Raw genomic sequence first — 12,966 nt, 5'->3', positions numbered from 1 at the left:
ATGGTACGCATTCCTTTCTCCACTGTTTTATCTCGTATGGCTCACTTGAGTCTTGTATCCTCCTCATTTTTAGTCGTATGTACTAAAATGAGCTCGAAAAACGGATGGACGGTTTAGATTTCTCATCAACATCACGGCGGCCCCCACCTTGCATCCCAAAGCAGGAACTTACTGCGAAAGACTTTCGCAGGAAATCCTCGTCCAAGCAATTATTCCCCCGCCTCCAGCTGGGAACGGGCAGGAGCTTTGAGTGGCCAACATAATGTATGCGTCTTATCCACACCGTCCATTCATTTTTTCCGTGGCATTCTAGGGTATAAGCCCAAAAATGAGGCAGATCAGCACAGATGATCAGTTCAAGAATTTTTCACTATGTCTATCTCGTTCCCTAATTTGAGCCAAAACCAAGAGGGTTCTTTCCCATAATTCCAAAATATATAAGCAGACCTTAGAAAGGTCTCTTTCTCCATGTGGCGGTGATGGTTTATCAATGTCTAATAAAAAGACGGCCTACTACCATATGTCCATTTAGCTTCCACATATTCATATATAGGAAAATAGCTACTGTAACCTTGCGAAAGGAAATATATATCCCATTCGCACTTCTCTCTCTCTCTCTCTCTGCCACCGCTACCCCTTGTCTCCGTTTCCTTCTCCTCCGCAACTACACTTAGAGATAGACATTGAGGAGAGAGAGATTCAATATCCCACTTGGATAAAACTCCTTAATCCTTCCCATTAAATGAGGATCGACCTAATCCTCTTTGGATAAGAAAGAAGCAAATCTAGCCCAAATCTCTCTCGAATTCACGAGAGAGAGAGTGCGTGCGTGTAGAGATATTTTCATGCCCTACCTTCTCTCTCTCTATTTTTATATCTACAACAACTTCTACCAAGTCTAACTCCAACGACATACTTGCAAGCGTCCTCCCAACTATAACGGTAATTCTTACTGTATCTAAGTCCAGCTTTTCTTCTTGTTCATGGACTACTTGAGAGAAATGGAAGGGAAACGAGCTCATGATCCCTTCGACCATGGCCGTTTGATGAAACCTGACAGGTGTGTATGTGTCCCTGGGCCTTTGATCGTTGGGGCTGGCCCATCTGGACTAGCGACTGCCGCTTGCCTCAAGGAACGAGGCATCCCGAGCGTGATCCTCGAAAGGGCTAATTGCATAGCTTCCTTGTGGCAACTTAAAACGTACAATCGTCTCCGTCTTCATCTGCCCAAGCAATTCTGCGAGCTGCCCTTGATGCCATTCCCTGCCTTCTTCCCGACCTACCCCACCAAGCAACAGTTCATTGCCTACCTGGAGACCTACGCAAGACGGTTTGAGCTGCAGCCAACGTTCAACGAGACGGTGGAGAGCGCCCAGTATGACCGAAACTTCGGGTTTTGGCGGGTCCGTACGGTGGGGCCCAAGGAGGAGACTGAGTATGTCTGCCGGTGGTTAGTAGTCGCGACGGGGGAGAATGCAGAGGCAGTTTTACCTGATATCAATGGGAAGGAAGATTTCATTGGGCCGGTTGTTCACACGAGCATGTACAAGAGCGGAGATGCCTTTCATGGGAAGAGAGTTTTGGTGGTGGGATGTGGGAATTCTGGCATGGAAGTTTGCTTGGATCTCTGCGCCTACAATGCCCGTCCATCACTTGTAGTGAGAGACACGGTACAAAGCATTCGTTCATCCTCTCATGATACATACTTACATGCATATAATCCTTTGTTCTCAATGTTCTTAATTCCAAACATACGTGCAATTAAAAATTGCAGATTCTGTGTTCTATCTCCTTATTTAAGCAAATCCCAGATGGATTTTCCACTCTCCTTATTTAAATTCGAAAAATAACGAAAACCCAGATGGATTTTCCACTGCCTTTATCTAAATTCCAAAGATATACGGAAAACCCAGATGGATTTTCCACTCTTTATCAATATTACTGTGTAGAGAAAACCCAAGAACTCTCTCTCTCTCTCTCTCTCTCTCTCTCTCTCTCTCTCTCTCGCGTCGCGGCCTCTCTTAAAATTCCAAAAATATACGGAACTCTCTCAAACGTAAGTACTTTTCTATCTCAACGTTCTAATTATATAGGAAAACCCAATCAAAATTCGTCGCTCTTATCTAAAGCCCAAATTTCAGCAAAAAGGACTGACTCTCTCTCTCTCTCTCTCTCTCTCTCTCTCTCTCTCTCTCTCTCTCTCACGCACACGCACACGCGCGCGCTCGCACACACGTGTAGGTATATTTGGTATTGGGTCTTTTCCAATGCTTCTTCAACAGCATTGCTCATACAGTATTTGTATCGGATATATATATATATATATATATATAGTTTTTTTTTTTCGGTCCATTCTTTAACTGTTTCATAGAAAGAAGTTTTTCTCATTGCCTTTTTCTTCTTTCCCTACCTTTTTTTTTCAAATTTTTTTTTTTTTTTTTTTTTTAATTCATCTTCCTTCACTTTCTTGGGATTCGTCTGCACGCGGAACATTAGTTAATTTGGCACATCTCATGCATCCTTTATTTTCGTCTCTTCTTTATTTCGTAAAGTAAGCAAAGAATCATTCATCTATGAAAAATCAAGAAAAATGTGGAAGAATTATGGAATGCTGGGGCCCATGTCTAACTGATCCTAGCAGTTGATATGATAGACCTTACACTGGATGGCCCATCGAATACAAAGCCTTCCATATTGGAAGAACCTGGATGTAGAGTATTTGGCCTTTGTACGGTTGAGAGTGGGCCGTCGATGTATTTTCTAACCGTTTTCACGAGTTGGACACCTATTGAAGGGTGTGGATTTATTCTATCTGAGATGTTTTCGTTGCATAGGCAGTTGACAGCGGGGCTTAGAATATAAACGATTTGGATCACTGTACAAACTAAAAGCTAGAACGGTACTTCACAAAGATCACTGCAGAATACACATGAAAGCTATGGGTTTGCTGCTTGTGAGCTGTTACGTATTTGAGGTTTTAGACAAGTGGTGACCTAGTTCTACAAGTGGGGCCCATTTTTCAGTGATCGAAACCAATGTTATATCAGTGGTCCACATACACAAAATATTTCTAATTGGAAGATCCTAATAAGAGGATATTTAACTCTTTTTGTGTTTTGATTCTTAACCGCATGTAAGTTGTCTGGGCCATCGATAATGAGGCCCACCACATGTTAGAGTTATAACATACTTCATTGCCAAACCCAATACAAATATCAAGAACTGACCCAAGCATGCCGACCTTTATTTCTTTTTGCAGGTGCACGTCTTGCCTAGAGAGATGCTTGGCAGATCTACTTTCGGGCTGTCCATGTGGTTGCTCAAGTGGCTTCCTGTACACATGGTGGACCGCTTTCTCCTACTTGTCTCATGGTTGATGCTAGGAGATACAGCCCGGTTGGGGCTCGATCGGCCTCAGATAGGTCCTCTCGAGCTCAAGAACTTGTCCGGCAAGACACCAGTCTTGGATGTAGGGACCCTGGCTAAGATCAGAGAAGGAGAGATCAAGGTTTGAAGTCCAACCATTGTGCTCTCTTGTCATTTCATGTGCCTCATTTGTGTACTAAAGAAGAATCATGTTGAAACTACAGGTGTGCCCAGCCATAAAGAGATTGACGGTCCATGGAGCTGAGTTCGTAGATGGAAGAATGGAGGACTTTGATGCGGTGATTTTGGCGACAGGTTATAGAAGTAACGTGCCATCTTGGTTAAAGGTACGTATGAGATTATGGGGTTGGAGTTTATTTAGTTTAGTTTCTTTCTTTTCTTTTCAACGAGTGTTTGGATGCTCTAATGAACTCAGATTGCCACCATGTAATTCGTTATAGAAGAAATTATCAAGTGGGGTGCAATGTTTCAAGTTGGTCTTCAAGCCATCAGAATTATTTCAATTTGGGGGCTAATTCTTGTTTGACTGGAGTGGGGCAAACCCCATCTTGGCTATTTTCTGTCTTTTCGATTGAGTTATTGTAATTCGATCTGTTGAGCATCTAAACACCCCCCTTGTAATGGGTTCCATTTGTTTCTTCTCTTCGGTCTTGGTAATCAATGATATTATGGGTAGCATCTTGATTTTGGTGATTAATATGAATTTCATCTCACTTTATCTATGTATGTATACATTCTTTTCTAAGTGCGAATTAATGCATTTTATTATTATTATTATTTTTCAGGAGAGGGATTTCTTCTCTGAGAAAGATGGGCTGCCAAGGAAGCCTTTTCCCAATGGGTGGAAAGGCGAGTGCGGTCTATATGCAGTGGGATTCACAAAGCGCGGCATACTGGGGGCATCCATGGATGCCAGGCGGATTGCCCAAGATATAGAACGTTATTGGAAAGCCAAAACTAAGCAATTCATGGCCTTTTCCTGCCCACCAACAGCGTCATGACCCTGGAAAAATGAGTTAGCTAGTGATGTAAAGCGGGTTGTGGAAACTTTCATGTTCAAGATGGACCAGAGAAGGCCCAATTGGAGGCGAAAGTGATCATGACTGTCGGAACCCTAAAACAGGTATGTCTCACAAATCGGAATGAGTTATTCGACATATTATATATAATTTTGGAGTAGGAGAAGCTACTTTAGCAAACCAAACTGATATGCGGGGTTGCCGATGCTAAATTTGCGAGATTCCATCAAATTGATGGTCAAAATTCCTTTTTAATTTCATTTTTTTACTATTTATAGTAAGTTTTAGTTTGATTATAACTCTTGATCCTTTGAGCTTTAGGAGTTGTATCCAACATGAAAAGGGTTTAGAAAAATTAGGAGAATAACGTGGTTAGTGTCTAATTTTTCTAAGCCTTTTTCGGACACTCCTCCTAAAACTCAAAGGATCAAGAGTTATGACCAAACTAAAACTTACTATATAAATAGTAAAAACAAAATTAAAAAGAAGTTTTGATGTCGATTTGATGGAATCTAGCAAATTCAATGTGGGCAACATGGTTTACCAGGCTGGTTGGCTAAAGTAACTTCTCCTACCCAAAATCATATATGGTACGTTGAATAACTCATTCCAGTTTGCGAGGTATGGCTATGATCACTTCTGCATCCGATCGGGCCTTCTCTAGTCTATCTTAGATATGAAAGTGTCCGTGACCCGCTCTACATCAATTAGATTCATGGAAGGTGTGTCTGCATTCGAGTAAAAAGGCGTTGTGGACCTAATCCGTCCTATCCAATCAATGACAAATGACATGGGCCTTGTGAATGTGATGAGAGAGAGCGAAAGAGGGGGACCCTAACGCGTCGTCTGAGTTTTGTACAGCTTGTAGCATAGTTACTTGGTTCATGGTCAGTTCCATCAACATGGTCCACATTTCGCTGCATTCTTCATGAAAAATAACCGTTTGCGCAGCTTAGATAGGCTATTTTTTTGCTAAATCGGTCCGTAGTTTGTTGGGAGGGCTTTGGTTTGCCTGGCAACTATGATTTGTATATTACCATTTTTCTAATTAGGGTTATTAAGGAAGGGAGAACTTATGTTCCTTTTTCTTCCTCTATATTTGTTTTCTCATTGGTGTTTAGCATATGTTTTTGATTGGGCTTGAGAGGAGAGCTTAGGAATCTAATGTTTATTATTATTTTTATTTGTCTTGTTATAATAAGATTTTGTATTACCTATTCTTGATTAAGCTATGTGTCGTTGAAAGAGATGATTCGGCCATCTTTGGGAGTACTCCATGTAGATTCTAGAAAACCCGAAAATAAAAAAAAGAAGCGACAAAGAAGAAAAGTGACGGCATCGATGAGCCCACATGGAGGAAAGTAGCCACAAGGCTCATTTAGGTCACAATTCTAACATTGGACCACCTCCAATTTTTACTAGCTGGTATAAGCTAAGGTGCCCCCACCATCATTTTCGACGGGCATGGTCCAATTAAATGCCCGATAATGCATGTGTGTATGTATATGTATATCTATATTTACACAGCATGTGTATGCATGGGGCTCCTAATTCCATGAAAGCTGCTCATCTGGTGGCCCACGTTGAAGAAAGGACTATACTCAAAGGCTCTCATGATAGCAATCAAGACTGGTTAATGTCTTATCTTCTGTTTCGGTGTGGATATTGACGATAACACATCCCAACCCATCAAACCAGTCGTTGGATGGTTGAGGCATCTTTGGCGCATGGCCTATCTATGGTGGGATCCACAGAATGAACTGTCTGGATTGCCAATCTCAGGGCCCACCTTTTCTTTTAACAAGCCCTAGATAAGACTGAGCTCATTCATATGTGGGAGGGGTGGGTTGGTGTGTGTAGGTGATGGGGTTTATTCGGACCGGACAGATGTGAAGAGCACGTACACATCGAATCTTTGGCTTGCGAATAAAGACACTATCTCCTGTAGATGGATAGGAAGGAATGAATGGCGACTATCAGCATCCGTGAGTTCCTTCTTATGAATCTTATTTAAGGACAAGCTAACGGCCCAAAATAATTGCATGGCCCACCAGATCTAGATGCCCATCTCTTGTGGGGCCCACTATATTTAGTCCTTCTGACTGACGACTCTTCCTCTTTGCTCCTCCAGTAGTATTTTTTATATCCAAATGATGGTCACCGTGCTAGTTAAGAGTAGTCTTCATGCATTTATATGTGAGGAATGGTACGTGGGCCCCTCAACGAGTACACTTTTTTTTTTGTTCCCATGAAGTTGAGGCGAAATGGTATCCATGCGGACAATCCAAACCGCTCATCAGGCTGGTCCCACCTGGTAGATAACTTGCCTAAAGGACCATCCTGATTTTATCATCACATGGGCCATATGTGTAGATAGGTATACTTGACCAGAGGGCCCTTTCTGATGAGCAGCCCGTTTGGTTTGATAGGTCCCACTGATGCAAAAATCTCTATGGTTGGAAATGGTCATCATGTCTACTTGTTGAAATATTAATCATTGGTAATTTAACCTTTGTATGGACAGTATCTCTGATCAGTGAGATTTTTGCCACGTGGCTCATGGACACTGCATAGTGGGGCAGAAGGGGTGGGCATGCATCTCTGATATTTCTCTTACAACTGGGCTAAGTGGAACTTTGGCAAAACACTTTGCTTTGAGCCTTCTCTATGCCGTAACCTATCACCCTAAGGTGATGTGTGTTACCCCATGATGCCACTAGTGCACGTTTGGATGTGCCCATCAAAATCAGATTCTTATATATTCGCAAATTAAATTTAGAAAAATATGATTTTGAGACTTGTTTGGATGAACGATTCTAGAAGCTGGATTATTAAAAATATAGATGTGGACTATTTAAGACGTCACAATTTCAATCCAAATTTTCTATAGGCCCCGCGGGTGGCAGTGGCACATGTGGCACCATGAACCCAAGATGCACCTGCACATGCAACTGTGCGGGCCCCATGAAACTCCAAGAGCTACAGTAATGGTGGGCACCACCACTGCATTGGCCTTGTCGCATTCCCATGTAGTAGGTGGTGGCCTGAAAATCAAGCTCATCTGGTGATCAGGTGGTCCTAACACATATGTTCCATGTGCCACTTAAAAATGAGTTCATTTCCTGTAGTTAACAGTAATTATATATTATAGATTGTAGTTTTTATAATTTTGTTATTTAAATTATTTTTTAACCTTTATCAAAATTTCTAATACATAATTATTGTTAACGAAAATAAAACGGACTTATTTTTAAGTCACAAACAAACAGGGTGTTAATTGTTAAACGTGGCCCATAAGTGTGTGTGTATATATTATTATTATTATTATTATCATCATCATCATCAATATGAATTTCTGTTATACAAGTGCGGCTTGCTTCATCACTCTTTTTTTTTTTTGGACGGTCAAAGGTGCTTCATCACTTGGACGGTCAAAGGTGCGCCACATTGGCATGTGGAGAGAGTTGGATTTGGACGGCTATTCACATCAGTAGCAATCACCATGGTTTTAACACGCATCCGAGTTGGGTGTGACTCTGATGAGTCGACTCAGATTCAGCACGCAATTTGGGGTGAGTCATAACTCGACTCGAGAAAGAACAAGTCAATCTGATCTCCAAGTCTAAAAACCAAAGCCATCACATCTTTGTTTAGTCGACGAAAATCTGGTTTTGAGAGCTGAAAATATGATATTTTCAAATAAGATATTTTTCATTTACTTGTTTGGATTACACCTTTCGTTCTTGCATGGCCCACGTTGATATGTGATGATTATCAGTCTTTTTTATATACATTCCCCTTTTATTATGGGTGGTCGCTTGTGACCCCACATTGATCATGCTTCGCTAATGAGATCGTATCTGGCCTGTAACAGCCCATCTAGGATGGTGGACATCATCGCCGGCTTGGATAGTGTCGTGGGCCATTCCATGGCCGGCTGATGGTCCTAAAATTGCACCGAATGAACAATCCTAACCGTTTGATCAACTGGTGGGGTCCGTCAGATGGACAGAAACCGTGCCATACAAACACCACAGCGGCCCCACACAACTAATGGTGGGTGTATCCATCCCAATTTTTCATGATGGCATGTGTCCTACCTGAGTTTTGGCGGGTCCACCAGATTCTTAGGTTTCAACGTCAAAATGAGGCCGCACACCTGATAGACAGGGTGGATCTCACACACGTTTCCTCCACATGGCACTATTAGGCAATCGAGGTTCTTTCAAAATGGTATTCCATGTTGGGATTCCCGCTCAGTTCGCTCTCCCGTATTAACATAGTAAATACAACCTTTTAAAGAAGAGTCGGCTAAATTCTCTATTAGACACAAACACACAAATGGTGGGAGGTCACCCGAATTCGAACAGAGGCCCACATTCCACTAAGGTGGGCCCCACACCACGCCAGCTCGTCTGCTTTTACTACAAAGATGAAAAGGGCAACACGTGCAGGCCGAGACCTGAGGGAGATTACGACGATTCGAGGGAGTGCAAGACCACACACCCTAGAGTCTGAGGATGGAATGTCCAGATGGGCTATCAACCCCTCTCTATTCTATCTCCTTACTCTCAACCTATGATGACCGATCATCAAATCCGTGGGGCCCACCACTTGCAACTTGCTCATGACCTTCAATCATTCGAATGTGATTCCACATGCTCTGATGAATTCCATAGTGGGGGTTTTGCAGGCAAAGATACCCTCTCCCTTCTTTGGCTGCAAAAGGAAAAAGGGTCAGTCCCACGCAAACACACCTTCTCCAGAGGGTATGACAGGTGCGAGCACGTGGAGGAGAGAGAGAGAGAGAGAGAGAGAGAGAGAGAGAGAGAGAGAGAGAGAGAGAGAGAGAGAGAGAGAGAGAGAGAGAGAGGCAGGAGACTAGATACAGGTGCATGTTATATGCAGAGAGAAATAAAGAAGGGAGCGCAGTTTCCTTACTGTAGCTCTTATGAGTCGATCCAGTCTACTTCTACTGAATTTGTAGGCTGATAATCTTAATATGAACTGATACGACAGATGTATGTAGCGCGGCTATTATCAAAATTTCCCTTATCATGGCACACTCGAGTCTTTATTTAGATGAAATCTTAATATCAGCTAATGCAATAGGTATATAAAGTGGATGTCATCTGTTCATCAAAGTAAGTTTATAAAGCCTTTGTCATTTGTTCTTTCCGGTTCATGAGAATATTATATAGATAAAATCAGAAGTCAATTGAATTTACCCTCTCTTGACAAATGTTGTGTGAGGCTAATACGGAGGAAAAAGTTGTCCAAAGCAATTAGCCTTATATACTGATGTAGAGCCGGTTGCAGACACTTTCGTAGCAAAGATGGACCGAAGAAGGTCTAATTGGAGGAGGAAATGATCCATACCATCAGAACCTTAAAACAGTCATATCTTACAAACCAGAATGAATTTTTCGATGTATTTTGTATGATTTTGGATAGGAAAAGCTACTTAAGCCAATCAACCCCGCTATGCGGGGTTGCCCACTCTAGATTTGTGAGATTCTATTAGATATCAAAAGTCCCATTTATTTTTGTGTTTACTATAAATAATAAGTTTTAGTTTGAGTGTAACTTTTGATCATTTGAGTTGTAGAAGTCGTGCCCAACATGAAAAGGGCTTAGAAAAGTTAGGAGAACATGGTTGGGCCAAATTGGACACTTACTATTTGTGGCCGAAAACCAGTCTAATAGGAATAGAGGCTGTAAATAAATAGTAAGTTTACTATTTATAATAAGTCACATTTTTAGGGTGTTTGAGTGAAAGTTTGATTCTAAAACTCTATCCTAATTTTGAGTTCCTTATTTAAGGAGTTGTAATTTTATTTTTTATTTTTTATTATCATCAATCAAGTTATTTTGAATTTATTAAAAATTATTTCTACTTTTATCCCTCGTGGATTCAAAGAAGCTTTGTGAGAAGTCCAAAGAGTTTCGTGGATTCGAAGTAGATATCCCATGAGAAAGACAGTGATCGACCTCATCATGTCCCTCCCTGCGTCAAGTGGTATTAGAGTGAGAATTCCTCTCGGGTCGATGGCAACTAACAACTGAATGGACCAAAATCATGTGAACGATGATTCATGGATTTGTTATCTATCGAAAAGAAATGAAACTTTCTATCGGGAGAGTTAATTGACCATGAAATGGTTGCAAGCAACCCTTGACCATATTGCGAATGCACAATTTCACCTTGAACCCAAGGCGATGCTCATCCACTTGTGATTATTATATGGCACAACCTCGCTTTTTATAGAGTGTTTTCGAAGGTAAATCGTAAAGCTATCCCAGATGAGTTGAGCTCCAACAACGAGGATGTCGATGGCATCATTGCATGACAGACGGTCCATGGAGATGATCAACTAGATCATGCGGAAAGATAATATCAAGGTAAGGCCGAACTTTTCAATTTTAATGACTTATTACGTATAAAAGATTTCCTCGATTGGTTAGCCGAAGTAAAGTGATATTTTGATTACATGAACGTGCCGAAACATAAGAAAGTGAACTTAGTTGTATTCAAATTGAAATTCGGTGCTTCTACATAGTGAGAGTAATTACAACTCTCACATGCTTGATAGAACAAGGCACCCATCTGATCATGGTCCTTAAATGAGACACTTTCTTCGATCAAGATTTCTCTCTAGTGATTATGAGCATATATTGTTCCAATAGTACCAAAATTATCGACAAGGGAATCAGACTGTCATAGATTACATCGAAGAATTCCAGCGGTTGGGATCGTGGAATAATTTATTGGAGATCAAATAGAAAAAGGTAGCATGGTTCATAGACGGTTTATGACCGATAATTTAGATCGAGTTTAGATGCACCCGATCAGGATCGTGGATGAAGCGGTTCAGTTGGCAGGTATGAAAAAATATAGCTTACAATAGCCCCTATTAGGCCTTATCCTTTGACATAGCCCCCCATGACGGGTTCCACGTAGGATTCAACAATGAATAAAGGAAAGAAACCAGTAGGAGGGCATCTTTAACCTCCTACAACCACAAACTGTGACACAAAGAGTAGTCCATCAATGGCTTAATATATAATACTCATAACAGCGGGTCCGAACAGAATTTCAAATCCTTATAGTTGACCAAGGCCAAATAATTAGTACAATTGTGGTCAACCGAGAAACTTATCAAACACCTACCCTCAACGCCCTGCATCCCACTTAGCCATTAATGAAGGAGGCACTGAAGGTGAAGCAGCAGAAGAATGCCTTGAATTTGATGACAATGAACAAGCCGTTGAAGAATGAGCGGGTGATGAAGAATGGTTGTTCGAGGATCATAATGAATCCTTTGTCATGAGTTAGTTATTGTACACACCAACGAATGATGTGCACCTGCAACGGTATAATATATTTAGTACACGGTGAATTGTTGACGACAAGGTGTATATATAATGTAATCATAAATAGTGACATTAGCAAGAACATCATCTCAAATGTGATGATGGACAAGTTGCGGCCACTTACAATAAAGCATTATTTCCCTTACTCGATTGGCTGGATAAAAAGGGGTGAACAAGATTAAGATAACTGAACAATGCACCGTCTCATTTTCAATTGTTATGAACTGCAAAGATAAAGTAGTTTGTAACATGGTCGACATGGAAGCATGTCATAAAGCTTGGTTGACCATGACAATCGAATCGTGATATGACCCACCAATGATGAGACAATGTTTATGTCTTTGTTAAGGACGGTCAAAAAAGGGTCATTGCCCCTATGTCACTAGAGAATCACCTCGAAGCTTATAAAGTGGAGAGGAGTTCCCTCTTGACAATTTTGGATTTCATGGAAGAATTCAAGGAAATCGGCTAGGTGTACACTATGGTGGTAAAGAGAGAGGAATCTGAGCCCTTAGACATTCCTCTAAGTTTAATGTCATTGCTGAACGAATTTAAAGAAATCTGGCCTGAAGAGTTACCTGATGGAATGCCTCCCATGTGGGACATCCAACATCACATAAACCTCGTTTGTGAGGCTAACTCGCCTAATTGCCCTCACTATCGAATGAGTCCAAAAGAGTGTGAGATACTTTAAGGTAGGTAGATGAATTGATCTGTAAGGGTCTTTTGAGAGAGCATGAGCCCATACACCATGCCAACTTTATTAACGCCAAAGAAAGATAGGAGCTGGCGCATGTGTGTCGATAGCCGACCAATTAATAAGATTACCATTAAATATTGGTTCCCGATACCGTGGTTAGACAACATATTTGATATGTTAAAATGGTGTCAAGGTATTTCTAAACTAGATTTGAGGAGCAGGTACCATGATATTCGTATTTGGTCCAGTGATGAGTGAAAAATGATATTCAAGACCAAGGGTTATATGAGTGGCTAGTCATGCCTTTCAGTCTATCAAATATACCAAGCACTTTTATGCGTCTGATGAATCAAGTGTTGAAGCTATTCATTGGCAGGTATGTGGTGGTATATTTTGTTGATTTCCTGATATATAGCCAGGTTGAGGTGGAGCACATGAAATATCTCAGGCAGGTGCTACAGGTCCTGACAGTTAACAAGTTTTACC

The 12,966-nt window shown here is 41.2% G+C and overlaps 1 protein-coding gene across 1 annotated transcript; it reads left to right on the top strand.

Moving 5' to 3' along the window:
- Positions 1-548: 548 nt before the first annotated feature.
- LOC131256668 (indole-3-pyruvate monooxygenase YUCCA6-like) lies at positions 549-4,626 on the top strand. The gene is made up of 4 exons (XM_058257641.1): positions 549-1,670; positions 3,260-3,508; positions 3,591-3,713; positions 4,173-4,626. Exons 1-4 carry the CDS (start codon positions 984-986, stop codon positions 4,386-4,388), a joined length of 1,275 nt encoding a protein of 424 aa, XP_058113624.1. The 5' UTR covers positions 549-983; the 3' UTR covers positions 4,389-4,626.
- The last annotated feature ends 8,340 nt before the right edge of the window (positions 4,627-12,966 follow it).

This window comes from Magnolia sinica, chromosome 1 (assembly GCF_029962835.1).
Source record: "Magnolia sinica isolate HGM2019 chromosome 1, MsV1, whole genome shotgun sequence".
Lineage (NCBI taxonomy): Eukaryota > Viridiplantae > Streptophyta > Magnoliopsida > Magnoliales > Magnoliaceae > Magnolia > Magnolia sinica.
This window is presented reverse-complemented; position numbering and strand designations above follow the sequence as displayed.

Bases quoted from the DNA above. Each gene is read 5' to 3' on its own strand.
- LOC131256668 (XM_058257641.1), top strand. From the start codon at position 984: ATGGACTACTTGAGAGAAATGGAAGGGAAACGAGCTCATGATCCCTTC. The intron at 3,509-3,590 runs GTTTGAAGTCCA...TTGAAACTACAG, and splicing joins TCAGAGAAGGAGAGATCAAG to GTGTGCCCAGCCATAAAGAG. The intron at 3,714-4,172 runs GTACGTATGAGA...ATTATTTTTCAG, and splicing joins ACGTGCCATCTTGGTTAAAG to GAGAGGGATTTCTTCTCTGA.